This window comes from Vipera ursinii, assembly GCF_947247035.1.
Source record: "Vipera ursinii genome assembly, chromosome: 7".
Classification (NCBI taxonomy): domain Eukaryota; kingdom Metazoa; phylum Chordata; class Lepidosauria; order Squamata; family Viperidae; genus Vipera; species Vipera ursinii.
In genome coordinates this window covers 76,359,954-76,387,864 of record NC_139521.1, presented here as the reverse complement: position 1 = coordinate 76,387,864, position 27,911 = coordinate 76,359,954, and the positions used below count along the sequence as shown (strand labels likewise).

Below are 27,911 nucleotides of genomic sequence, written 5' to 3'. Positions count from 1 at the left end.
GGCTTAGGGAGGCCTATTGCAGAAAGCCCCCTCTTTTTCAGACCCTACCCCTCACCCGGGACCTACAAAGGACATTCAAGGTGCTTAAGGAGGAGTTCCGCGTCCTCTCCCGGGTGTGGACGGAGCAGTAGTAGGTGCCCGCATCTTCTACGGTGGCCTGGTGGAACACCAGACTCCGGAGCAAGCCTTCTGCATACCACTCGTTGTTCTTAAACCAGGTGTAGCGCATCTCCCCGACGGCCTCACTGTCCACGGCACAGGTCAGGTTGACGGAGTTTCCTTCCAGAGCGTCTGGAGGAGAAATCCAGAGCTTTGCAGCTAGGAGGAGAGAAGGGAAAGATGACTCGCTACCAGCACGAAAGGGCTGGGGAGATTTGTCTGGAATTTTCTGGATTCATATTCGGGATGACCCGGAGGCAGAGTGGCAAACAGTTCCTTAACCAGCCCCACTCCCCCCCCCCCCGCCCCTGAAATATTTGGCTCTTCTTGCAAAACCAGAAGGAAGGCAGCAGGGTGAATTGCTGGTTTGCACTCAGACATTCGTGTTATGCATTTATGTATTACGTTTATGTGCAATGGTGGGATTCAGCCGGTTTGCACCACTTTGGCAGAACCGGTAGCTATTTTTTTTGTTGCCCAAGCCCAGAATGGACTTCCGGAAGCGGCAACCACACAGAGAACCGGTTGTTCACCTATTTGAATCCCACCACTGTTTATAGGGCCTCCCCCCCCACACACACCTCACTCTCAAAATGACTCTGGGTGGCTTGTACGTCAATACTGGGGTGTAACTTTCATTGTTAGTGTTTGTTCTCCGTGGCTGAAACGTTTTTGCCCTTTGTGGAACAGAGAAACCAAAAGAAACACCACCTTTTCATGGGTGGGGAGCAGGGAGGGGGAGGAGGAGGAGGAGGAGGAGGAGGAGGAGGAGGAGGAGGAGGAGGAGGAGGAGGAGGAGGAGGACGACGACTGTGGAGTCCTTGGTGCTCTCCGAGGTTGGTTGCTTTCTTGAAGACATCTCATTACCCAACTCTGTAACATCATCGGTGTTAGAAGGAGTGGGGTTTGCCCTCTCTTTATATGTAAGTGGCAAACCTTACTCTCTTCTAGCACTAATAATGTTACCTAGCTGGGTCATGAAACGTCTGTAAGAAAACCAACAAGCTCAGAGGGCACCCAGAACCCCACAGTCTTCCTCCTCCTCCTCCTCCTCCTCCTCCTCTCCCTCCTCCTTGCAAACGCCACTCCCTTCTAACACTCATGATGTTACTTAGCTGGGTCATGAAACGTCCGCAAGAAAGCCAACAAGCTCAGAGAGCATCCAGGACCCCACAGTCCTCCTCCTCCTCCTCTCCACGCACCCCACTCCTTTTTGCACTAACGATGTTACCCTGCTGGGTCATGAAACATTTGAACAAAACAACAGCACTGACTTTTGAAGCAGAATCCTTTCTCGAATTCAAAGGGCATCCAGGCTGCTTGGGGGACAAGGTCACAATGCACTTTCCCACAAGCCTCCCCAACTGCCCCACAGGAGGCTGTGACTTCTGGGGCACAAGTCTTTCCAGGGTGCCCTGAGCTCCACACGGTCCTTTCCCAGAAGCTGCCGATAAAACCCGGGCGTCCCTCCTACTCACCCTCTGCTCTGAAGGTGACCCTGGCGCTCCCGTTGCCGTACCGGTTGCTTGCAAAACACAGGTATTCCCCTTCGTCTTCCATCACCACGTCGGAGATCTCCACTCTCAGGCTGTTGTATGTGGGGGAGGTCTTCACCCGCTGGGGGTGGGCAAGTGCTGAGTCCGTGCTGGAGGCCAAGAGCTGCTGGCCTTTGTGTATGGCGAGGTGGGCCTGGGGGTCGCTCTCCACTGAGCAGAGGAGGACGGCCACTCGGCCACCTTGCGTCTCCAGGAAAGCTGTGATCTGGGGCTCCCGAGGGGGGTCTGTGGGAGGGGGGGAGAGAAATCAAACGGCCTGATTGCAGAAGCTAGGGAGGCGTGGAATCCCGAAGGTGGGTGCCAACCTCCGGATCGAATATCCAAACAAAAAGTCCAGGGTCACTTTAGTTTCTGGAAAGCTTACCGGTTTATTGAATACACGGCCTGGTATCGGCAAAGGAAAACTAACTCTAAAATCCCAAGGCAACTAACCATAGCATATAATCCCGGCCAAAATCCCCCAAATATCTACGTAGCTCATGGGAATAGAATAGAATAGAATAGAATAGAATAGAATAGAATAGAATAGAATAGAATAGAATAGAATAGAATAGAATAGAATAGAATAGAATAGAATATGGAATAGAATAGAATAGAATAGAATAGAATAGAATAGAATAGAATAGAATAGAATAGAATAGAATAGAATAGAATAGAATAGAATAGAATAGAATAGAATAGAGAATGGGATGGGATAAAATAATAGAATAGAATAGAATAGAATAGAATAGAATAGAATAGAATAGAATAGAATAGAATAGAATAGAATAGAATAGAATAGGATGGGATGGGATGGGATGGGATGGGATGGGATGGGATGAAACAGGAATAGAATAGAATAGAAAATGGATAGGATAGGATAGAATAGAATAGAATAGAATAGATAGAATAGAATAGAATAGAAGGAATAGGGAATAGAATAGAATAGAATAGAATAGAATAGAATAGAATAGAATAGAATAGAATAGAATAGAATAGAAGGAATAGGGAATAGAATAGAATAGAATAGAATAGAATAGAATAGAATAGAATAGAATAGAATAGAATAGAATAGAATAGAATAGAATAGAAAATGGAATAGAATAGAATAGAATAGAATAGAATAGAATAGAATAGAATAGGATGGGATGGGATGGGATAAAACAGGAATAGAATAGAATAGAATAGAAAATGGATAGGATAGGATAGGATAGAACAGAACAGGAATAGAAAATGAACAGAACAGAACAGAACAGAGCTGGAAGGGACCTTGGAGGTCTTCTAGTCCAGCCCCTGCTCAAGCAGGAGAACCTAGACCATCTCAGACAAGGGACTGTCCAGCCTCTTCTTAAAAACTTCCAGGGATGGAGCGCCCATGATTTCTAGAGGCCAGCTGTCCCACTGATCAATTGTCCTCACTGTCAGGAAATTCCTCCTTAATTCCAGGCTGCCTCTCTCCTTGATGAGTTTCCATCCCTTGCTTCTTCTTCTCCTGCCTTCGGGCACTTTTTGAGAATAATCTGACCCCCTCCTGTTCTTCGTGGCAGCCCCTCAAATACTGGAATAATTGCCGTCATGTAATTCTAGAAATGTCCCTGATAGGTTTCCAGACAGCCATCTCTCGTAAGCCAATAGCTCCCCCTCCTGGCCACAGAAGGCACAGCCAGGAATCGGTTTTCCATGGATTTCTATCTTTAGCTGGGGAGGGGCCCAGCTGTTTGTGCGGTGGGGGGCGGTGGGGGGGGGGCGGGAAAGATGCTGGGATGGAGGAAGACCTCCCCCCCTTCCTTATTTTGGCTTCATCTTTCACAAGGGGGTGCTCTAAGGAAGGTTTCGGTGGAAAAGCAGAGCTTGAAGCAGGCGAATTGATTCTGCCTAAAACCAGCTTTCCCTACCATGTACTTGGGACTACAACATCCAGACTCCCCAGCCAGCCAGCCAGCCAGCCAGTTTCCTACCCTTTGAGTCGAGCATCTAGAAAACGTGCAGAAAAAGAGCAAGAAAGATGATTAAGGGGCTGGCTGGAGGCTAAAACCTAAGGAAGAAGGGCTGCTGGAATTGGGGATGTCTCATTTAAGGGTCGCGATGGGTCGGACACGACTTCGCAGCTAACAACAATTTAAGGAAAAGAAGGACTAGAGGCGATAGGATAGCAAGGCTCCCAATATTTCAGGGGCTGCCCCAAAGAAGAGGGGGTGTCAATTTGCTCCCCAAACCCCCCCGGACAAGAAGCGACGGGCGTAAACTATTCAAAGGAGAGAAGCAACCTAGAACGAAGCAAGAAAAAATTCTTGTCAATGAGAAGCCTTAACCAGCGGAACGGCTTGCCACCAGAAATTGGGGGCGCTTCCCCGCCGGAGGTTTTTAGGAAGAGATTGGACAAACATTTGACTGAAATGGTATAGGGGGTCTCCTATGTGAGCAGGGGGTCAGACTAGAAGACCTCCAAGGTCCCTTCTAAGTCTGTTATTCTATTTATTACTCTAAGCGGGGGGGGGGTTCTACAAATTCTGAACAAGCCAGCACAGAGAAGACGGCTCTGTGAGCTTTGAAAACATCACGGGGGGGGGGACCCACCATCTCAACGCCTCTTGACCTCCAGATACCCTTGGAAGCTGGCTGTGAGAGGGACCTCGGAGGTCCTCTAGTCCAACCTCACCCCCCCTCCCCGATCAAGCAAGACATCAAAATCAAGTGGCCGTCCAATCCCTCCTGAAAAGCCTCCAGTGTTGGAGCGCCTGCAACTTCTGGAGGCAGGTAGTTCCACTGGCTAATTGTTCTCACGGTTTATGGGGAGGCTCCCCCCCCCACTTTCGGGTCCGGAGGTACCGTTCCCAGCCTGTAACGTGAGAGGGATCTGGAGAGAAAGCGGCCCTTCGGCACTTACAAAAGACGGTCAGGCTGACGGATGGCGAGACGCTGAGGCTGCTCCCCTCGGCGCCCTGGGCTTTGCAGTAATAGGCTCCGGCGTCCAGGCGGGTGACGGCCAGGAAGGCCATGGTGCCCTCGGCCTCCCCTTGGAGGCGTTTGCTGTTCCGGTACCAGGAGAAGCTGGCACCCTCCGGGTGGCTTCCCGTCAGGTCACAGGCGAGACTGACCTGGTCCCCTTCGACCACCTCTGGGGAGGGCGTGATCAGAATCCGGGCCGCTGGATCCCGGGTGGGGAAAATAGGAAAAGGGAAGGACACGGTGAGGCATAACTGGAGGAAAGGCACGCTGGCACTTAGAAAGAAGGGAGGGAGGGGGAGGGGGAGAGAGGAAGAGGGAGGGGGAAGGAAGTAAATGGCCATAAGTGAAGGGGAAATTATCTACATCTATCTATCTTCTCATATCTGTCTCTCTCTGTGCCTGTCTATCTATCTATCTATCTATCTATCTATCTATCTATCTATCTATCTATCTATCTATCTATCTGTATGTTTATCTATCTATCTATCTATCTATCTATCTATCTATCTATCTATCTATCATATCTATATCTATCTATCTATCTATCATCTATCTATCTTTTCTCATCTTTATTTGTCTCTGTCTGTCTATCTATCTATCTATCTATCTATCTATCTATCTATCTATCTATCTATCTATCTATCTATCTATCTATCTATCTGTATGTTTATCTATCTATCTATCTATCTATCTATCTATCTATCTATCTATCTATCTATCATATCTATATCTATCTATCTATCTATCATCTATCTATCTTTTCTCATCTTTATTTGTCTCTGTCTGTCTATCTATCTATCTATCTATCTATCTATCTATCTATCTGTATGTTTATCTATCTATCTATCATATCTATATCTATCTATCTATCTATCTATCATCTATCTATCTATCTATCTATCTATCTATCTATCTATCTATCTATCTTTTCTCATCTTTATTTGTCTCTGTCTGTCTGTCTGTCTATCTATCTATCTATCTATCTATCTATCTATCTATCTATTTATCTATCTCATATCTGTCTGTCTGTCTGTCTGTCTGTCTGTCTATCTGTCTGTCTGTCTGTCTGTCTGTCTATCATCTGTCTACCCTCTCATCTCTCTCTCTCTTTACTATTAAATTGTAAAGACTGTTCAAAGACCATAATACAGGCAGTCCTCGACTGACAACTTCAACTGCGTCCAAAATTTCAGCTGCTAAGCGAGACAGCCATCAGGTGAATGTTGCCCCATTTCGCAATCTTTCTTGCCACAGTCGTTAAGCGGATCACTGAAGTCCTTAAGCGAATCCTACTGACTTTCCTGGTCAGAAGGTCGCCAAAGGGGATGATCGCCTGACCTCCCCCCGGGACACGGTGACCGTCATAAATGCGAGCCGGTCACCCAAGCGTCCGAGCTTTGATCTCGTGACCGCACGGGGACATCGCGGCGGTCCTAAGAGCACAAAGCGATCCTAAGTCTCTTTTTCTCAGCGCCGTTGTAACTTTGAACGGTCACTCAACGAACGGCCGTTAAGTCGAGGACCCGCTGTAAAGACGTGTGAATTTGGGGTGAGGAGCAGTTCCCCCCCCTGCCCTGAGGCTAACAAAGGCAACCCTCACTTTGCACCCGAAAGTAGAGCTGTCGGGAGGTGGATCCGTGGGCGTTGGTGGCCGTCACGACGTAGCTCCCTTCGTCTCCTGGCACCACCCCGGTCATCTCTGCACGGAGGGTGCCGGGCCCGGTGGTGACGCTGACCCGCCGAGAGGCCGGCTCGTCCTTTCCGCCGCTGGTGGCCAAGATGGCTCCTCCTTTCGACAGGACCCAGGTGGCGGCAGGCTGGCTGTCCACCGAACACTGGAAGACGGCCACGGTTCCCCTCTCGCTCTCCGTGAAAAGCGACACGTGGAGGTTCCTCGGTGCGTCTGAAACCAGAGACCGCCCGTAATTATGGTGGCCCGATGTCCACGTCGGGTGGTAAAGGTCAAAAAAGACATTGAGGGTTTGGGAAAAATTCAGAGAAGAGCAAGTAAGACGATCCAGGGCCTGGAGACTAAAACGTACGAAGAACGGCTGCGGGATTTGGGTTTGGCCGGTCTAAGGAAAAGGAGAAATAGGGGAGACAGGATAGCAGCGCTCCAGTATTTGGGGGGCTGCCCCAAAGAAGAGGAGGGGGTCAATTTATTCTCCAAAGCACCAGAGGGCGGGACGAGAAACGATGGTTGGAAACTCGTCAAGGAGAGAAGCAACCTGGAACTAAGGAGAAACTTCCTGACAGTCAGGACAATTCTCCAGTGGAACTCCTTGCCTCCAGAAGCTGTGAGTGCTCCAACACTGGAGGCTTTTAAGAAGAGACTGGACAACCATTTGTCTGAAATGGTCTAGGGGTCGCCTGCTTGAGCAGGGGGTTGGACTAGAAGACCTCCAAGGTCCCTTCCCACTCTGCTATTCTATTATTCTAATAATCATGCGCACCGGATGATATTTCTGGGAATAAAGGAGCTTGCAAAGGGAGTTAGAACTGACTTTCAGGAAGGCATGAAAAACAATAAATATCATGGAGAGACCTGGAGGCTTCTTCAAGCCTGGCCGTTTTATGACGTGCGGGAAATCCCCAACTTACGACCGCAGCCGAGCCCACAATTTACGTGGCTAAGCGAGACATTCGTTAAATGAGTTTTGCCCCATTTTACGACCTTTCCTGCCTTGGTTGCCAAGTGAATCACCGCGGCTGTTATATAAATCACCCGGTCGTTAAGTGAATCCGGCTTTCCCCACGGACTTTGCTCGTCAGGAGGTCGCAAAAGGGGATCGCCTGACCCACCCACCCACCCACCCCGGGACGCCGCGACCGTCATAAATACGAGTCAGTGGCCCAGAGTCTGAATTCTGATCCCGTGACCGCAGGAATGCCGCAACGGTCGTAAGTGTGAAAAAAACGGTCATCTTATCAAGTTTCCGTAAAACTTTTTTCCAGTCGCGTCGTGACTTTGAACGGTCGCTAAGCGAGGTGAGTCGGGAACGCCGGGGCGGGTTCTTACACAGCACAGAGAGAGAAGCTGAACTGGAGGTTTTGCTGGTCCCGTGATAGTCCACTCGGCATTTATACGAGCCGGCGTCCTCCGCGGCCACGTGTTCGAGGAGCAGGGAATCCCCGGAGACCTCCGGGACACGGAGGCCCCCCTTGAACCAGGAGTAGTTGGCCGGGACCGAGAGGTTGCCGCTGAGCCCGCAGGAGAGGCGGACGGCCTGGCCTTCCGCGACCTCCGGGGAGGGGCTGATGGTGATGATGGCGGCTGAAGGTCGGTTGGGTGGAGGAAGAAGGGAAGGGAAGACAAGATAGATAAGATCACCTTTATTGTCTTTTTTTTTTTTACTGTGGGCACAAGGGCACACCCCCAAAATGAAATTTAGTTTCCCGCTCTCAAAGTGAAACACATACATGACGACACACGCCTAACCATACCATGCGCAACCTATGGGTGAAGTGTCACTCGCCTGGCCAAACCGCCGAACCTTTTAAAGCAGCCGTGTCTTTGTCATTGGGAAACCGTCCCCGTGCGGGATCCTGGCAAACGGCATCGGCTTCAAGGCAGCTTTTCCCCCTGTCCGGTAGCAGGTGGGGCCCTTGGGGCTCTCTGAGCTGGGTGGTTTTTCTTGCAGACGTTTCATGACCCAACTAGGGAACATCAGTGGTAGAAGGGAGGGGGGTTTGCAGAGAGGAGGAGGAGAAGGAGGAGGGAGGGAGGGAGGGAGGAGGAGAAGGAGGAGGAGGACTGTGGGGTCCATGATGCTCTCTGAGCTGGGTGGTTTTTCTTGCAGACGTTTCATGACCCAACTAGGGAACATCAGTGGTAGAAGGGAGGGGGGTTTGCAGAGAGGAGGAGGAGAAGGAGGAGGGAGGGAGGGAGGGAGGAGGAGGAGGAGGAGGAGGAGGAGGAGGAGGAGGAGGAGGAGGAGGAGGAGGAGGAGGAGGACTATAGGCCCTTGGTGCTCTCTGAGCTGGGTGGTTCCCTTGCAGACGTTTCATGACCCAACTAGGGAACATCATCAGTGCTAGAAGGGAGGGGGGTTTGCAGAGAGGAGGAGGAGAAGGAGGAGGGAGGGAGGGAGGGAGGGAGGAGGAGGAGGAAGAGGAGGAGGAGGACTATAGGTCCTTGGTGCTCTCTGAGCTGGGTGGTTCCCTTGCAGACGTTTCATGACCCAACTAGGGAACATCATCAGTGCTAGAAGGGAGGGGGGGTTGCAGAGAGGAGGAGGAGAAGGAGGAGGGAGGGAGGGAAGAGGAGGAGGAGGAGGAGGAGGAGGAGGAGGAGGACTATAGGTCCTTGGTGCTCTCTGAGCTGGGTGGTTCCCTTGCAGACGTTTCATGACCCAACTAGGGAACATCATCAGTGCTAGAAGGGAGGGGGGGGTTGCAGAGAGGAGGAGGAGAAGGAGGAGGGAGGGAGGAGGAGGAGGAGGAGGAGGAGGAGGACTATAGGCCCTTGGGGCTCTCTGAGCTGGGTGGATTTTCTTGCAGACGTTTCATGACCCAACTAGGGAACATCATCAGTGCTAGAAGGGAGGGGAGTTTGCAGAGAGGAGGAGGAGGAGAAGGAGGAGGGAGGGAGGGAGGGAGGGAGGAGGAGGAGGAGGAGGAGGAAGACTGTGGGGTCCTTGGTGCTCTCTGAGCTGGGTGGTTTTTCTTGCAGACGTTTCATGACCCAACTAGGGAACCTGAGAAGGTGGGGGCTTGGCTCTCTGTTTATATGCAAGTGGCTTGGCCTGAAAGTGGGAGGGCAAACTCCTCGTAAATAAATTTGCTGACGGGGCAAAGCACTTTATATCAACAGGGAGCAAAGCCCATTCCTTTCCAGCCCTGAGGGCGTTCCCTAGCTGGGTCATGAAACGCCTGCAAGAATACAGCCCAGCTCAGAGAGCCCCAAGGCCCCCCACAGTCCTCCTCCTCTTCCTCGTACGCCGCAGTTTGGCAGTTACGTTTGTATGGATGCATCCCATAATTGCATTTGCCATTCTTTTTTTTTTCTTCCTTTTTTTTTTTGCAGAAGCATCATGCCGTGGTGGGCTTAAGCTTAGGCTGCAATCAAGTAGAATTCCCAAGATCTTTTTCGCCTGTGCTCTTGCCAGCCAAGGGACCTCCCTTAGGACATGCGGCTCATTCCATTTTCTACGCAGAAAATTTGCAATTCTTTCAGCCCGTTTTGTTCTCTACTTCACTAATTCCTCAAGCTGAGCAGCGTGAAGATGGAGGGACTTCAGCTCCCAGAATCCCCCAGCCAGCGACGCTGGGAGTTGAAGTCCCTCCATCTTCACGCCGCTCAGCTTGAGGAACATTGCTCTAACTGGCTATGATTCAGCATATTTGTCACCACTCTTATTTTTTAACCCATTATTAGCCATTATTCTTACTTTTTTTCATCCTTTAGACCCCCCCCCCAACTCTCCCAATTCTACCCAACTTTCCACTCGCGTTTGCCGGTCCCCTCTTCCCGTTGACCTACTTTCTGCCGTGAACTCCATGGTGGACATGGCGTCTCCGTAGCGGTTCTGAGCCGAGCACACATATTCTCCTTCATCGTCCCACCTCAAGGCCTGGATGGTCACCTTCAGGCTGTTGTGCGAGGAGGTCACGCGGATTCTTGGGTCGGTCACCGCCTGGAGAGGATCGGTGGAAGCCACAAGCGTCTCGCCCTTGTACAGAGCTAACTCCGAAGGTGGGTCGCTGTCCACCATGCACTGAATGATGCCCAAATGTCCTCCTTGGGTCTCCAGGAACGAGGTCATCACGGGCAACCTTGGGGAAACTTTGGGGGGGGCACAAAGGAAGAGATGTTGGCGTGGTGGCAAGGAGAGCGGTTGGTCTGGAATGTTCTCCCAAGGCCCTCTGTTTTGTGAGCCCGAGGCTGGGCAGAGGCCTCGCTCTCCTTTCGCTTGGAGGAGAGGAGACCACCCAGCAATTTCTCCTCTGCCTCCTTCCCTCGTCTATTGTTCCCACCTCCCACCTCCCCAAGGGTTGGAGTGCCCCTCTCATCCACCCCCCCATCCCATTCGGCACGGCAACCGATGCGCTGGGAGATGAATGTGCAAAGCCCTGTTAGATGCCTCCTTCTAGGACATGCCATGGATGGAAGGAGCCTCCGAACTTTTCCAGCACAGGTAGAGAACTCCAGGTCACGTCTATGGAGCTTCTCCATCCTCCAGGTCAGGGTTGTCCCAAAGGTGCCTCTCCTCCCCCCCCCCCCACAGGCAACTGGACTTCCTTTTCTTCTCTTTGAAGATGTTTGAAGACGTTTCAGGGCTGTGTTATAGCCGGAAGATAGACGGTGTCTTTGAAAGAGGGGTCAAAGAGGCCACCGAGGTCCAAATTGAACAACGTCATCTATCTCCAGTCTACCACGCGGTCCTTTCGGCAGCTCCAAGAAGTCTTCACCCCCATTTGCCCCACTCAGAGGACCCTGAGGACACAGACAAGCCTCCAAGTGGCCTCAACGACTCTCTAAAAGGAGGCAAACGACCGGCTGTCTGCAAGGAGTATAAATCCTCCCGTTCCCCACCGCCCGGTCAGAGCTGAAGACGCTTCTGGGATGGGAAGCGAAACGTCTTCAAAGGAAAACAAAACCGTCCGGTTGCCTCTCGAAAAAAGCACCTTTGGGACAGCCAGGATCTGGATGACGGAGAAGCTCCGCAGACATTTAGCGATGCACTTGGGGACGAACGGATTTCCAGAAAAAAAAATGCAGACGCCGGGAACCATCGGCGCGTCGGTTTGAGAGGCAGACAGCCCAGACTCATTCCCATCATCCTCTGCCCGTCTCCAACGGTGAAGGGACCCCGGGCAGAAAAACATCCCGCAGCCAAGAAGGCCCCCTACCCATTTGCACTACTCGGGTGACCCCCCCCAACTCCCAGGACCCAGGTACACCTCCAGGTGGCCTCAACGACTCTCAGAAAGAGCACTAATGAGCAGATGACTGCAAGGACTTGTAACTCCTTCCATCCTCCACCCTTCCGTCCGAACTGAAGAAGCTTCTTGGGTGAGAAGGGAAAGGCCTTCAAGGAAAAAATCCAGTCGCCTGGTGAAAAAGCCCCTCCAGGCTTGGCAACTTACAGAGCACGCGCAGAGCGACGGGCGGTGAGACGTGGGTCCCTTTCTTGTTCTCGGCCACGCAGTGGAATGAGCCAGCATCTCCGCTGACCACGGCTGAGAGGACCAGGGTGTCCTTCGGGCCTTGCTGTAGCCACTTGGCGTTCTTGTACCAAACGTACGTGGTGGGGTCGTCTTCCTCGCTCCCCACAGTGGTGAGGCAGGTCAGGGCGACGCGCTCGCCTTCCACCAGCTTGTCGGAGGGGCTGGCCACCACCCTGGCAGCTGTAAGCAGAGGAGGGGGGGAGAAGACCGCGGCTGTCAGGCCTACAAGGTGGACCAGCTCCAGGAAGTAGCGTCTCCGGAAGCTCTTCTTGGCTAGCGAGGCCCTTCAAAATCTGCAGAGCCGACGTTTACGTTTCTAGCTCTAAGAAAAGGTTTACATTTAATCGTTTACACATGGAAAACATCAAACATCAAAAATTACATTTGTTTAATGCTGACGCAGGAGAATACCCCTGGGAGAAGAGAAGGTCGAGGAAATGTATTATTTATGGACATGCAAATTATGGAAGTGTAAAAATTATTCTCGACTGTTAATTAACTTATTACTGATGGGTGTATTTCCCCCCAAAAAAACTTGATGAACCAAGACAACATGCTGTACGCCAGGCGCTAAAGTTGTTATTGTAAAAAAAAAAATCAATAAAACTTACACACACACACACGTATGTATGTATGTATTTTATTTATTTTAATCCCATTTATATCCCGCCCTTCTCCGAAGACTCAGGGCGGCTTACAATTTAAGCACAAACCAATGTGCTTAGCAATATGTATGTATGTATGTATGTATATATATATATATGAAGGGCCGCGGTGGCTCAGTGGGTTAGGACGCTGAGCTTGTCAATCAGAAGATCGGCAGTTTGGCGGGTCGAATCCCGAGTGCCGCGTAGCAGAGTGAGCGCCTGTTACTCGTCCCAGCTTCTGCCAACCTAGCAGTTCGAAAGCACGTAAAAATGCAAGTAGAAAAATAGGGACCACTCCGGTGGGAAGGGAACAGCGTTCCGTGCGCCTTTGGCGTCTAGTCATGCCGGCCACATGACCACGGAGACGTCCTCGGACAAGTGCTGGCTCTTCGGCTTTGAAACGGAGATGAGCACCGGCCCCTAGAGTCGGAAACGAGATGTTGCCAGTCGTTGGCAGGTTTTTCAGATTGATTTATTATTTCTTTCCAATTTCTCTTTTTAATCTACAGGCGGTCCTTGACTTATGACTGAGCCCAACGTTTACGCTGCTAAGCAAGACCGTGAAGTGAATTTTTGCCCCAGGTTAAGACCTTTCCTGCCGCAAAACATTCCGGGTGTTAAGATAGTCACACATGTTATTAAGTGAAGCTGGCTCCCCCGCATTGACTTTGCTGGTCAGGAGGTAGCAAAAGGGGGAATCATGTGACCCCGCGGGACACTGTCATAAATATGAGTCGGTTGCCCAGCATCCAAATTTCGTTCACCTGACCCCGGGGTGTGTATGTGTGTGTGGATGCTGCAACAGTTTTAAGTAGGAAAAATGGTCCAAGTCCCTTTTTCCAGGGCTGCTGTCATTTCAAATGGTCACTGCATGAACGATTGTAAGTCGAGGAGTAACTGTATAGATTTGGGATTGGCCCGGCAGTCTCCCCTCCGAGGCACAACCCAGCCCGGCCCTGCTTAGCTTTTCCCAAGATCAGCTGAAGTTGACTCAGTGCTGCCCTCTGCTGTCCCAGGTTTTATTTTACTGTATTTCCCCCCCCCCCATTAGATCTGAGGATAGATTTAGAGATTGCAGCTCATCTCTCTCTCTCTCTCTCTCTCTCTCTCTCTCTCTCTCTCTCTCTCTCTCTCTCTCTCTCTCTCTCTCTCTCTCTCTCTCTCTCTCTCTCTCTCTCTCTCTCTCTCATCTCAGAAGGGCAGAGCATTTAAACGGTTTGGGGTCTGAGAGGCTTCTCAGGGTCAGCCGAGATGTGCTGGAGCTGCAGACGGCTGGACTAGAAGACCTCCACGCTCCCTTCCAGCTCTGTTGATGTGGAGAGCTTGGGAAAAGTGCAGAGAAGAGCAAGTAAGAGGATCCAAGGCCTGGAGACTAAAACCTGCAAAGAACGGCTGCGGGACTTGGGTTTGGCTAGTCTAAAGAAAAGAAGAAACGGGTGACATGATAGACGCATTCCAGTATTTGAGGGGCTGCCACAAAGAAGAGGGGGGGGGGTCACATTATTGTCCAAGGCACCAGAAGGCACCAGATGGAAACTGACCAAGGAGAGAAGCAACCTGGAATTAAGGAGAAAGTTCCTGACGGTGAGGACAATTTAACCAGTGGAACAGCTTGCCACCAGAAGTTGTGGGTGCTCCAACACTGGAAGTTTTTAAGAAGAGACTGGAAGAGTCACTTGTCCTACATGGTCTAAGTTCTCCTGCTGGAGTGGGGGGATGGACTAGAAGACCTCCATGGTCCCTTCCAGCTCTATTCTATTCTATTCTATTCTATTCTATTCTATTCTATTCTATTCTATTCTATTCTATTCTATTCTATTCTATTCTATTCTTATCATTATTCTATTCTATTCTATTCTATTCTATTCTATTCTATTCTTATCGTTTTTCTATTCTGTTCTATTCTATTCTTATTCTATTCTATTCTATTCTATTCTATTCTATTCTATTCTATTCTATTCTATTCTATTATCATTTTCCTATTCTATTCTATTCTATTCTATTCTATTCTATTATTCTATTCTATTCTATTCTATTCTATTCTATTCTATTCTATTCTATTCTATTCTATTCTATTCTATTCTACTCTACATTCTAATCTATTCTATTATTCTATTCTGTTCTGTTCTGTTCTATTCTATTCTTATCATTATTCTATTCTATTCTATTCTATTCTATTCTATTCTATTCTATTCTATTCTATTCTATTCTATTCTATTCTATTCTATTCTATTCTATTCTATTCTATTCTATTCTATTCTACTCTACATTCTAATCTATTCTATTATTCTATTCTGTTCTGTTCTGTTCTATTCTATTCTTATCATTATTCTATTCTATTCTATTCTATTCTATTCTATTCTATTCTATTCTATTCTATTCTATTCTATTCTATTCTATTCTATTCTATTCTATTCTATTCTATTCTTATCATTTTTCTATTCTGTTCTATTCTATTCTATTCTATTCTATTCTATTCTATTATCATTTTTCTAATCTATTCTTATTTTTTCCATTTTCTATTCTATTCTATTCCATTCTATTCTACCCAGAGCCCCCGCGGGGGAAAGGGGCCACGGGAGGAATGGAATGGAGACGCCGGCCGGCCGTGGGCCCTTGACGGAGGTCCGGCTCCCCCCCTCCAAGGGTCTCTTCTCCAGCCCTCCTGCACCTTCTTTTCCCCGGCCAGACGCCCTAAGGAGGCCCGGGCTACCCGCTGCCACCCCCACCTGCCCCCCTTACTCACTCTGGGTCCGGAAGAAGCTGGAGCTGGTGGCGTTCCCGTACTGGTTGCTGGCCAGGCAGCTGTACTCGCCCTGGTCCTCCGGGGTGAGCTGCTGGATCTCCAGCTTCAAGGAGTTGCGGGTGGCCGCCACGCTGATCCGCTGGCTGGGCGCCGAGTGGGAGCTGGTGGTGGCCAGGAGGTGCCGGTCCCGGAAGAGGCTCAGAGTGGCCTGGGGGTTGCTGTCCACCGTGCAGTGGACGATGGCCAGCTGGCCCCGCTGCCTCTCCTGGAACAAGGCCAGGGAGGGCGACCGTGGGGGATCTGCCGGAGGCAAAAGGGGGTCAGGCTGGATGGCGGGAGCCCTGACCCGCTTCGCAAAGGGGGCATTCCCGGAACACAGGGCTATGCATCGTGGACTTTGCGTCCCGGGGGACAGGAAAAGCCAGGGAGCTGGCTGGAAGGTTGCGTTTCTCCCCCTTGGCAGCCTTAAGATGGGTGGACTTCAATTCCCAGGATTCCCCAGTCCATACGTCTTAAAGCATGCTGGCTGGGGAATCCTGGGAGTTGAAGTCCACCCGTATTAAAGCATGCTGGCTGGGGGATTCTGGGAGTTGAAGTCCACCCATCTTAAAGCATGCTGGCTGGGGGAATCCTGGGAGTTGGAAGTCCTTATATCTTAAACGTGCTGGCTGAGGGATTCTGGGAGTTGAAGTCCAGCCATCTTAAAGCGTTCAGGCTGGGGAATTCTGGGAGTTGAAGTCCACCCATTTTAAACTTCCCAGGCTTGAGAAGCACAGTTCTAAGGACCTGTAGCAGAGGCGTTAATTTTGCCCAGAAGCATAAAACCACGAGTAACATCCCAGTTTAAAATCTGTCTCCGTTGATAGATGGCTGAAATTCACAGCCTGCCGTCACTTTCACAACTGGCTGCGGAGCCAACGAAGAATCTATCGAAGAATCTATCGTTCGGCCTTGTGCGGTAATAACTCCGCAGTAAATGTAATTTAAAACAGGCAGCCGTCCATCGTTCTGGCGCCAAACGTGGCTTACATCCTGGGGGCTGTGTCCTCGTTTTAATGGCTCCTGGAGCATGGCAAATCAGCCTTCCTTCCACCAAACCGCCTGGGGCGGTGGGGGCAAGATAGGCTAGCTTCTCCCCCCCCCCCCCCCCGTTTCCCAAATAAGCTGGGATCCTGTCGCACTTAGTGGGGGCTGCAGGAAGGCTGTAAGAATAAACAGATGCCTAAAACTTTTCCCCTCCAGTTTACGCTGCCGTTCCCCCCCCCCTTTTCTTTCCTGCTTGCAGCAAAACTGCTTCCCATGCAATCCACACATTCTTCTTTGAATGGCGGCTTCCTCTACGGCCCCATCCTGGTTTAATTGGGCCCGCAACATACCCTGGCTTGGCAGAGTTTTTTTTTTCCTGTTGCTAAGTGAGGCAGCGGTTAGTGGAGTTGTGCCCCTGTAACAATGCTTATAATAATAATAATAATAATAATAATAATAATAATAATAATAATAATAATAATAATAATAATAATAATAATAATAATATAATAATAATAATAATATAATAATAATATAATAATAATAATAATAATAATAATATAATAATAATAATAATAATAATAATAATAATAATAATAATAATAATAATAATAATAATAATAATAATATAATAATAATAATAATAATAATAATAATAATAATAATAATAATAATAATAATAGAGTTGGAAGGGACCTTGGAGGTCTTCTAGTCCAACCCCCTGCTCGGTCACTAAGCGAATCTGGCTTTGCTTGTCAGGAGGTCGCCAACAGGGATCACGTGACCCCAGGACACTGTGACCGTCATAAATACGAGTCAGTGGCCCAGCCTCTGAATTTTGATCACGTGACCACGGGGGGGGGGGAATGCTGCAAAGGTCATAAGTGTGAAAATGGTCATAAGTCCCTTTTTTAACGTGCTCTTGTAACTTCGAACGGTCACTCAATGAATAAAGATAGTCCTCAATTTACAACAGCTCATTTAGTGACCGTTAGAACGGAACTGCAAACAGGGACTTAGGACTGTTTTTCACACTTGCAACTGTCGCGGCATCCCCGTGTGGTCACGTGATCCAAATTCAGAGGCTTGACCCCCCGACTCACATTTGCGACGGTCACAGTGCCTCGAGGGTCCCGTGATCCCCTCTGCCGACGGTCTGACAAACCAAACTCACTTAACAACCTTGTTGCTAACTTCACAACGGTGTCCAGGAAGGCAGTCCAAGGGAGGAAAGCTCCCTGAACCCACGTTTCACTTAGCGACAGAAAGGTTGGCCTCAGCTGTGATCGTGAGCCAAGGACAAGCGCTAATAGGGTTCACATCCTACTGGTTGGAGGAGGTCTGGAAATAATCACAATCACAATAATAATCACAACTACAATCACAATCACAATCACAACCATAACCACAATCACAACCATAACCACCACAATCACAATCACAATCACAATTACAATAATAATCACAATCACCACAACCAGAACCACAATCATAATCACAATAATAATCACAACTACAATCACAATCATAACCATAACCACAATCACAACCATAACCACCACAATCACAATCATAATCACAATTACAATAATAATCACAATCACCACAACCAGAACCACAATCATAATCACAATCATAATCACAACTACAATCACAATCATAACCACAATCACAATCACAACCATAACCACCACAATCAAAATCATAATCACAATTACAATAATAATCACAATCACCACAACCAGAACCACAATCACAATCACAATAATAATCACAACTACAATCACAATCACAACCATAACCACAATCACAACCATAACCACCACAATCACAATCACAATCACAATTACAATAATAATCACAATCACCACAACCAGAACCACAATCACAATCACAATAATAATCACAATTACAATCACAATCACAACCATAACCACAATCACAACCATAACCACCACAATCACAATCATAATCACAATTACAATAATAATCACAATCACCACAACCAGAACCACAATCACAATCACAATAATAATCACAACTACAATCACAATCACAACCATAACCACAATCACAACCATAACCACTATCAAAATCACAACCATAACCACCACAATCACAATCATAATCACAATTACAATAATCACAATCACCACAACCAGAACCACAATCATAATCACAATAATAATCACAACCACAGCCACCACAACCACCACCACCACAACCACAATCGTATAACCATAATCATATAACCATAAACATATAATCACATAATCACAACCACAATCATATAACCATAACCATAATCACAGCCACAACCACAACAACCACAATCACAATCACAGCCACAGCCACAACCACAATCACATAACCTGATCATATAATCACATAATGACAACCACAATCACAATCCAGGTCCTATCCTCTGGAAAGAAGCAACCTTGCAGGGGTAGTTTTGGCAGGGAAAGGGTGACGGGTGTGTGTGTGTGTGTGTTTGTGTGTGTGCGTGTGTGAACTCACACAGGACGGTCAGGCTGACCGCGGAGGAGGTCTCGCTCCCCTGGTTGTTCTGGACCTTGCAGGCGTAGTAGCCGGAGTCCCAGACGGTCACCTCCGGGAAGGTCAGGATGCGGGCGCTGCCCTCCTTCAGCCACAGGGCGTTCTTGTACCAGCTGTAGTGGATCTCCTGTTGGTCTCCTCCAGGGACCTCGCAGGTCAGGGTGACCATCTCACCTTCTCTGACCCTGGAGGAAGGGCTGACCGACAGCACAGCAGCTGCGGAGTTGAGGCACAGGGAGTCGTAAGCCAACATAGAGCAGAGTTCTGCAAACCTGGCCAGGTTAAGACTTGTGGACGTCAACTCCCAGAATTCCCCAGCCAGCATTCGCTGGCTGGGGAATTCTGGAAGTTGAAGTCCACAAGTCTTAACCTGGCCACGTTTGAAGAACCTTGCTGTAGTCCGACACATTTTGACCACACCCTACCAAACAAGATGGCCACAACTTAAATTAGTATCCTGGTCTCTTTCCCCTGGGAACCACCATCCTGAAAGGGAGCAGGGAGGGGAAGGCCATACCACTTCAGTTCCCATCATCCCCTGTAGGAATAGAGACAAGATTGATGCAGTAGAGACTTGGTGTTATGCTTGCAACATATGGAAGTTGAAGTCCAGCCCTCTTAAAGCGTGCTGGCTGGGGGGGGGTTCTGGGAGTTGAAGTCCAGCCCTCTTAAAGCGTGCTGGCTGGGGGATTCTGGGAGTTGAACACCCATCTTAAAGCATGCTGGCTGAGGGATTCTGGGAGTTGGTCCACCCATCTTAAAGCATGCTGGAAGGGGGGTTCTGGGAGTTGAAGTCCACCCATCTTAAAGCATGCTGGCTGGGGGATTCTGGGAGTTGAAGTCCACCCATCTTAAAGCATGCTGGCTGAGGGATTCTGGGAGTTGGTCCACCCATCTTAAAGCATGCTGGAAGGGGGGTTCTGGGAGTTGAAGTCCACCCATCTTAAAGCATGCTGGCTGAGGGATTCTGGGAGTTGGTCCACCCATCTTAAAGCATGCTGGAAGGGGGGTTCTGGGAGTTGAAGTCCACCCATCATAAAGCATGCTGGCTGGGGGATTCTGGGAGTTGAAGTCCACCCATCTTAAAGCATGCTGGCTGAGGGATTCTGGGAGTTGCTCCACCCATCTTAAAGCATACTGGCTGGGGGATTCTGGGAGTTGAAGTCTGCTCATCTTAAAGCATGCTGGCTGAGGGATTCTGGGAGTTGAAGTCCACCCGTCTGAAAGCCTGCTGGCTGGGGGATTCTGGGAGTCCCCAGTCTTAAAGTTGCCAAGTTTGGGACCCCTGGCCCAGAGGCTACTCTTAAGCTTATACGGGTGGTGTGTAAATTTTAAGTAATAAATAAAATTTTTAAAAGGAACGGAGGGAAGCGTTTGAATCAGTCTGGTCCTCCTTCCCACGGCCTGCTGAGATGCAGTTGCGGCTACTCACATAAAATGAGGAGCGGGACCCCTTCAGCCACGCCGGTGCCCAGCGCGTTTTCGGCCTCGCAATGGTAGAGCCCATAATCCTTGACGGACACAGGCTGTATCTTCTTCACCTGCTCGGTCCCACAGGCAAAGCCATCCTTGAACCACCTGAAGGCCATGGGCTCCGGGAAGCTGGTGTTGACGTTGCAAACCAGGGACACGGCATCGCCCACTCGGATGTTCCGGCCGGGGGGGTCGAGGGTCACCCGGACACCCTTGGGGGCATCTAGGAAGGGGCAAAAGAGAAGGAAAATAAAAGATCAAAAAGCCCACCAGGGGGAGTGGTCGGCTTCCGTTCTACAGGTGTGACAATTTCCATTCTATAGGTGTGACAACTTCATGCACGCGCGAATGGAGGCTACTCCCGTCTCAGCAAAAAAATGCTAAATTCCATTCCGCAGTGTTAGACTGGACGAAGTTGGTAGAAGTTTACCTACTCCTGGTTAACAGAATAACAGAGCTGGAAGGGACCTTGGAGGTCATCTAGTCCAACCCCCTCCTCAGGCAGGAAATCCTATACCAGGGGTAGGCAACCTCGGCTCTTTTATGACTCATGGACTTCAACTCCCAGAATTCCTGAGCCAGCTTGTCTGGCTCAGGAATTCTGGGAGTTGAAGTCCATGAGTCATAAAAGAGCCGAGGTTGCCTACCCCTGCCCTATACCAATCCAGAGAAATGGCTGTCCGGTCTCTTCTTAAAAACCTCCAGTGATGGAGCACCCACAACTTCTGGTGGCAAGCCGTTCCACTGGTTAATTGTTCTCACCATCTGGAAATTCCTCCTTAGTTCCAGGTTGCTTCTCTCCTTGGTTAGTTTCCATCCGCTGCTTCTTGTCCGGCCTTCCGGGGCTTTGGAGAATAGGTGGACCCCCTCCTCTTCTTTGGGGCAGCCCCACAAATATTGGAACCTGGCTATCGTGTCCCCCTTAGTCCTTTACACAGTGAAGATACTTAGTAGTTCTTCTTTGTCCTATTTTCTCCACAACAACAACCCTGTGAGTTGTTCTGGGCTGGCCCAAAGTCACCCAGTCGGCTTTCATGCCTAAGGCGGGACTAGAACTCACCATCTCCTGGTGATTGGCTCAAAGTCACCCAGCTGGTTTTCATGCCTAAGGCGGGACTAGAACTCACCACCTCCTGGTGATTGGCTCAAAGTCACCCAGCTGGTTTTCATGCCTAAGGCGGGACTAGAACTCACCACCTCCTGGTGATTGGCCCAAAGTCACCCAGATGGTTTTCATGCCTAAGGCGGGACTAGAACTCACCATCTCCTGGTGATTGGCCCAAAGTCACCCAGCTAGTTTTCATGCCTAAGGCGGGACTAGAACTCACCATCTCCTGGTGATTGGCTCAAAGTCACCCAGCTAATTTTCATGCCTAAGGTGGGACTAGAACTCACCATCTCCTGGTGATTGGCCCAAAGTGACCCAGCTAGTTTTCATGCCTAAGGCGGGACTAGAACTCACCATCTCCTGGTGATTGGCTCAAAGTCACCCAGCTGGTTTTCATGCCTAAGGCGGGACTAGAACTCACCATCTCCTGGTGATTGGCTCAAAGTCACCCAGCTGGTTTTCATGCCTAAGGCGGGACTAGAACTCACCATCTCCTGGTGATTGGCTCAAAGTCACCCAGCCGGCTTTCATAGCTAAGGCGGGACTAGAACTCACCATCTCCTGGTGATTGGCCCAAAGTCACCCAGCCGGCTTTCATAGCTAAGGCGGGACTAGAACTCACTGCCCCCTGGTTTCAAGCCTTGTGCCTTCATCACTAGGCCAAACTAACTCTTTTATTTCTATTTATGAACATTATGTATTTATACATATATTTATATTGGGAGCTAAAATCCCAAAACACGTAGAGACGGTGAGGAAAGACTAATGGCAAAGGGCTAAGTTTCTGTACAGTTCTGGAAGTGGAACTAAGAAAAGAAACAAATTGTGCGGCCTTGCCAAACTATTGCAATCTCGCTTCTGTAATCAGCGTTTGCGTCGGGGACCAATTCCATACGAGCGTGGGAAACACGGACACTGATGGGATGCACTGAAGGAGGGAAGAAGGGAGCGCGCAGAAATGTAATTGCTGTCTGATTTTCATTGGCCAGCAAAGTTTGTAAAGCAATGCAACTAACTTTCTAAGGTCTGGCGCTCCTGAACGCCGGTGTTCCGACGGCGTTCCCACCCAGGACATATTTCGATCGAAAATGAAGTGCTGTGCCTTTAAGAAGCCTCTGCTTGAGTTTTCCTGACTGGATTTTTAACTGATTTCTCGGGTTTGGCCAAGGGCCAGGGATCTTACAGCCTATTTCAGCCTGATGGGCTTCAAAGTTTGGAAGAAGATCTGGGTCAGGGGTAGGAAACCCTGGCTCTTTTATAACTCATGGACTTCAACTCCCAGAATTCCTGAGCCAGCATGGGGGAAACTATGGCCCCTTCACGGATCGTGGACTTCAACTCCCAGAATTCCTGAGCCAGCATGGCTCAGCTTGGAAATCTCTCCCTTTGCCCTCAGCTTGGCTAGCTCAGGAATTCTGGGAGTTGAAGTCCACGAGTCATAAAGTAGCCTAGGCCAGGGATAGGCCACCTTGGCTCTTTTATGACTGGTGGACTTCAACTCCCAGAATTCCTGAGCCAGCATGGCTCAGCTTGGAAACCTCTTCCTTTCCCTTCAGCTTGGCTGGCTCAGGAATTCTGGGAGTTGAAGACCACGAGTCATGAAGGGGCTATAATTCCCCATGCTGGCTCAGGAATTCTGGGAGTTGAAGTCTATTGCCCTAATTCAGGGGTAGGCAACCTTGGCTCTTTTATGACTGGTGGACTTCAACTCCCAGAATTCCTGAGCCAGCACGGCTCAGCTTGGAAACCTCTCCCTTTGCCCTCAGCTTGGCTGGCTCAGGAATTCTGGGAGTTGAAGTCCACCAGTCATAAAAGAGCCAAGGTGGCCTACCCCTGGCCTAGGCCTAGGCCGCTTTATGACTGGTGGACTTCAACTCCCAGAATTCCTGAGCCAGCCATGCTGAGGGGAAAGGGAGAGGTTTCCAAGCTGAGCCATGCTGGCTCAGGAATTCTGGGAGTTGAAGTCCACCAGTCACAAAAGAGCCAAGGTTGCCTACCCCTTGCCTAGGCCTAGGCCCGTTCATGACTCGTGGACTTCAACTCCCAGAATTCCTGAGCCAGCCATGCTGAGGGGAAAGGGAGAGGTTTCCAAGCTGAGCCATGCTGGCTCAGGAATTCTGGGAGTTGAAGTCCACCAGTCATAAAAGAGCCAAGGTGGCCTACCCCTGACTTAGGTGATGTTGAGGTGGGTCCCTGCAGGAGGTTCCCTGCTCCGTCGCGCTACTCACATGCAACACTGAGAGTAACTTCGCCTCTGGCCTTCTGGGTCCCCACGGAGGCTTCACAGCCCAGCTTGTGTCCATGGTCCTTCCAGGTCAGCGTCGTTTGCAGAGTTTGCTTCAAGACAGCCGCCGTGGTGTCAAGCTGGACTGTTCCAGAGAGATGTGAGGTCTCGGGGTTGTAGCCAAACCATCGCAGGGAGATGTGTTCGTAGGGACAGACGTAGGGACTAGAACACTTAAAGGATGCCAGGATTCCCTCTCTCAGGTAGTCGGGGGCAGCAATGGTGGGTATAACAGGGTTATCTGGGGAAAGAAATAGGAGAAAGCGATGAACGTGGCAAAGGATCTGGAGAAGCCCTCTTATCTCCATCGGCCATGCTGCAGTCCAGGGGCCTCCGAACGTGGCCACTTTAAGACTGGTGGACTTCAACTCCCAGAATTCCCCAGCCAGCACATGGATTACATGAAAGCATCAGAAGGCAGGACAAGGAAGAGAAGAGAAGAGAAGAGAAGAGAAGAGAAGAGAAGAGAAGAGAAGAGAAGAGAAGAGAAGAGAAGAGAAGAGAAGAGAAGAGAAGAGAAGAGAAGAGAAGAGAAGAGAAGAGAAGAGAAGGCAGGGAGGAAGGAAGGAAAGAAGGAAGGAAGAGAAGAGAAGAGAAGAGAAGAGAAGAGAAGAGAAGAGAAGAGAAGAGAAGAGAAGAGAAGAAGAGAAGAGAAGAGAAGAGAAGAGAGAATGGGATGGGATAATAGAATAGAATAGAATAGAAGAATAGAATAGAATAGAATAGAATAGAATAGAATAGAATAGAATAGAATAGAGAAAAGGAATAGAATAGAATAGAACAGAATAAAAAGAATAGAATAGAACATAGAATCGAATATACAATGCAATGAATAGAATAGAATAGAATAGAATAGAATAGAATAGAATAGAATAGAATAGAATAGAATAGAATAGAGAATGGGATGGGATAAGAATAGAATAGAATAGAATAGAATAGAATAGAATAGAATAGAATAGAATAGAATAGAATAGAATAGAATAGAATAGAATAGAATAGAATAGAATAACAAAGTTGGGAGGGACCTTGGAGGTCTTCTAGTCCAGCCCCCTGCTCAAGCAGGGGAACCTATACCATTTCAGACAAGGGAACGACGGATAGAAACTAATCAAGGAGAGAAGCGACCTGGAATTAAGGAGAAACTTCCTAACAGTGAGGACAATTAAACCAGTGGAACAGCTTGCCACCAGAAATTCTGGGCGCTCCATCACTGGAGGGTTTTTCAGAAGACGGTCACTTTTCTGAAATGCTATATAGGTTGTCCTGCTCGAGCAGGGGGCTGGACTAGAAGACCTCCAAGGTCCCTTCCACCTCTATTCTGGCTGAGGATTCCTTTCATGCCTGGAGAAGGGGACCACCTACCAGTGACGGTCAGCTGGAGCTGCTTCTTCTCCGTCCAGCTGTTCGCCTGGACAATTTCAAAGCGGAAGGAGTATTGGCCGCTGTCTTCCTTCGTCAGATGCCTGAGGAGGAGGGTGCAGTTGCGCTCCAGGGGGTCCCCCAGCAGTTGGGCGCGGTTCTGGAAGCGAGCATCGGCCTTCTCCGGAGACTTGGAATTGAAAACGGTGACCAGCTGCTCATTCTCATGTTTGTACCAGATGGCCACGATCCCATTTGCGACGGAGACGTCGCCGGGGAAGGCAAACGTGCAGGGAAGCACGGCACAAGAGTCCCTGATGGACGACAGGCTGCCAGGGTAGGTAGCGGACCACGAGGCCGAAGCTGCAGAGCAGGAGGAAAGAGAACACAAGAGCTGAGATGAGCAGAGTGACCGAGGTGGGTGGGACCCCGGAGGTCTTCTAGTCCTACCCCCCCTGCTCAAGACACAGAGAGGAGCAACAAAGATGGTGAGGGGACTGGAGGCTACGACACATAAGGAAAGGTTGCTGGAATTGGGGATGTCCAGTTTAATGAAGAGAAGGACGAGGGGGGACGTGAAAGCAGCCTTCCAGCATCTCAGGGGCTGCCCCAAAGAAGAGGGAGTCAAGCTCTTCTCCAAAGCGCCTGAAAGCAGGACAAGAAGCAACGGATGGAAACTCCTCCAGGAGAGGAGCAACCTAGAACTACGGAGAAACTTCCTGACAGTTAGAACAATTAACCAGTGGAACCACCTGCCTCCAGAAGCTGAGAATGCTCCAACGCTGGAAGTTTTTAAGAAGAGACTGGACAGCCATTTGTCCGAAATGGTATACGGTTTCCTGCCTGAGCAGGGGGTTCGACTAGATGACCTCCAAGGTCCCTCCTAACATCATCATCATCATCCTTCTTCTTCTTCTTCTTCTTCTTCTTCTTCTTCTTCTTCTTCTTCTTCTTCTTCTTCTTCTTCTTCTTATTATTATTATTATTATTATTATTATTATTATTATTATTATTATTATTATTATTATTATTATTATTATTAAAGACAGAAGGCCCTCTGTTGTTTCAGACCGATGGCTGTCCAATCTCTTCTTGGAAACCTGGGGGGATGGAGCACACACAACCTCTGAGCAGAATAAAAGAGTTGGAAGGGACCTTGGAGGTCTCCTAGTCCAGCCCCCCACCCACCCAACCAGAGACCCTATTCCATCTGGTCAAATTGTTGTCCGATCTCTTCTTTGATGAAGCACCCACAGCTTCTGGTGGCAACTTCTGTTCCACTGATTATTTGTTCTCAGGAAGTTCCTCCTTGGTTCCAGGTTGCTTCTCTCCTTGATTAGTCTCCATCCGTTGCTTCTGGTCCTGCCTTCGGGGGCTTTGGGGAATAGGTGGACCCCACCTCCTCTTTGTGGCAGCCCCTCAAATACTGGAATAATTGCTATCATGTCACCCCGAGTCTTTCTTTTCATTCAATGTCCTGGCCACCAGTCTGACTGACCCACTCCTGGGTTCACACAACGCCTAACACCAGGAAGTTCGACTGGCCCAATGGGAGTAGCCAGGTTCATCTGAACCTTGGTTAATCCTGACCAGTTTGAGATGACTCCGCCTTCTTTCCTCCCTCCCTCCTTTCCTTCCATCTTTCTTTTCCTCCCTTCCCTCCATCCTTCTTTTCCTCCCTTCCCTCCATCTCCTTCCTCCCTTCCTTCCCTCCCTCTCCTTCTTTCCTTCCTTCCTTCTTTTCCTCCTTTCCCTCCATCTCCTTCCTTCTTTTGTTCTTTTCTTCCTTCCTTGCATCTTTCTTTTCCTCCCTTCCCTCCCTCCCTCTCCTTCCTTCCTCCCCTCCCTCCCTCTCCTTCCTTCCTTCTTTTCCTCCCTTCCCTCCCTCCATTTCCTTCCTTCTTTTGTTCTTTCCTTCTTTCCTTCCATCTTTCTTTTCCTCCCTTCCCTCCCTCCCTTCCCTCCCTCTCCTTCCTTCTTTCCTTCCTTCCCTCCATCTTCCTGCCTCCCTTTCCTCCCTCCCTCTCCTTCCTTCCCTCCCTCCCTCCCTCCCTCCCTCTTCCTTCTTTTCCTCCCTTCCCTCCCTCTCCTTCCTTCCTTCTTTCCTTCCTTCTTTCCTTCCTCCCTTCCCTCCCTCCCTCTCCTTCCTTCCTTCCTTCCTTCTTTCCTTCCTTCCAAGGTCGGTAAAATGAGGACCCAGATGGTTGAGGACAATAGGCTGACCCTGTAAAGTGGTATATAAGTGCAACTGGAGGGAAGGAGGGAGAGAAAGGAGAAGGAAGGAAGCCTTGATGGCTGAGTGGTTAGAGCGTCCTATTGCAGGCTGATTCTGCCCACAGCCAGGAAGTTCGATCCTGACTGACTCAAGGTGGACTCGTCCTTCCATCCTTCTGAGGTCGGTAAAATGAAGACCCGGATAGTTGGGGGGGGGGCAACAGGCTGACTCTGTAAACCACCCAAGAGAGGGCTATAAAGACCCGTGAAGCGGTAGATAAGTCTGAGGGCTAAGTGTTCAGTGCAGGCAGTCCTCCATTTATGTCCCCAGTTGAGCTGAAAATTTCTGTTGCTAAGTGAGACAGTTGTTTAGAGAAATTTAGCTGACGTACCTGGGGGAACGTTCACCGCAAACGACACAAAGGTGAGGAAGAGGAGGCTCATCGTGACTTCTGAGGCTGAGTCGGACCTCTGAAAGCCTAGCAGGGTGAAGGAAACCCAGACACGGTTAGATGCGAGGCTAGCGGGCCGTCTGGATAACGGCTACGGGTAACCCTCCACTTATGACAATTTAACGATCGTTCGAAGTTGCAACGGCACTGGTTATGATACTTACTCCCCATCCCCATGGTCAGCCCTAGTAGGCTCTCCTCTGAACTCTTCTGAACCGAATCTTCCAAAT

At 49.3% G+C, this 27,911-nt stretch overlaps 1 protein-coding gene across 1 annotated transcript; it reads right to left on the bottom strand.

Annotated features, from left to right (window-relative positions):
* Positions 1–37: 37 nt before the first annotated feature.
* On the bottom strand, positions 38–27,673 carry SIGLEC1 (sialic acid binding Ig like lectin 1; the record flags this gene model as incomplete). The annotated part of the gene is made up of 13 exons (XM_083368045.1): positions 38–318; positions 1,638–1,940; positions 4,582–4,842; positions 6,244–6,546; positions 7,663–7,917; positions 10,126–10,428; positions 11,733–11,993; positions 15,207–15,506; positions 18,753–19,007; positions 20,224–20,487; positions 23,601–23,897; positions 25,019–25,378; positions 27,622–27,673. 13 exons carry the CDS (start codon positions 27,671–27,673, stop codon positions 38–40), a joined length of 3,495 nt encoding a protein of 1,164 aa, XP_083224171.1.
* Between the last annotated feature and the right edge of the window lie 238 nt (positions 27,674–27,911).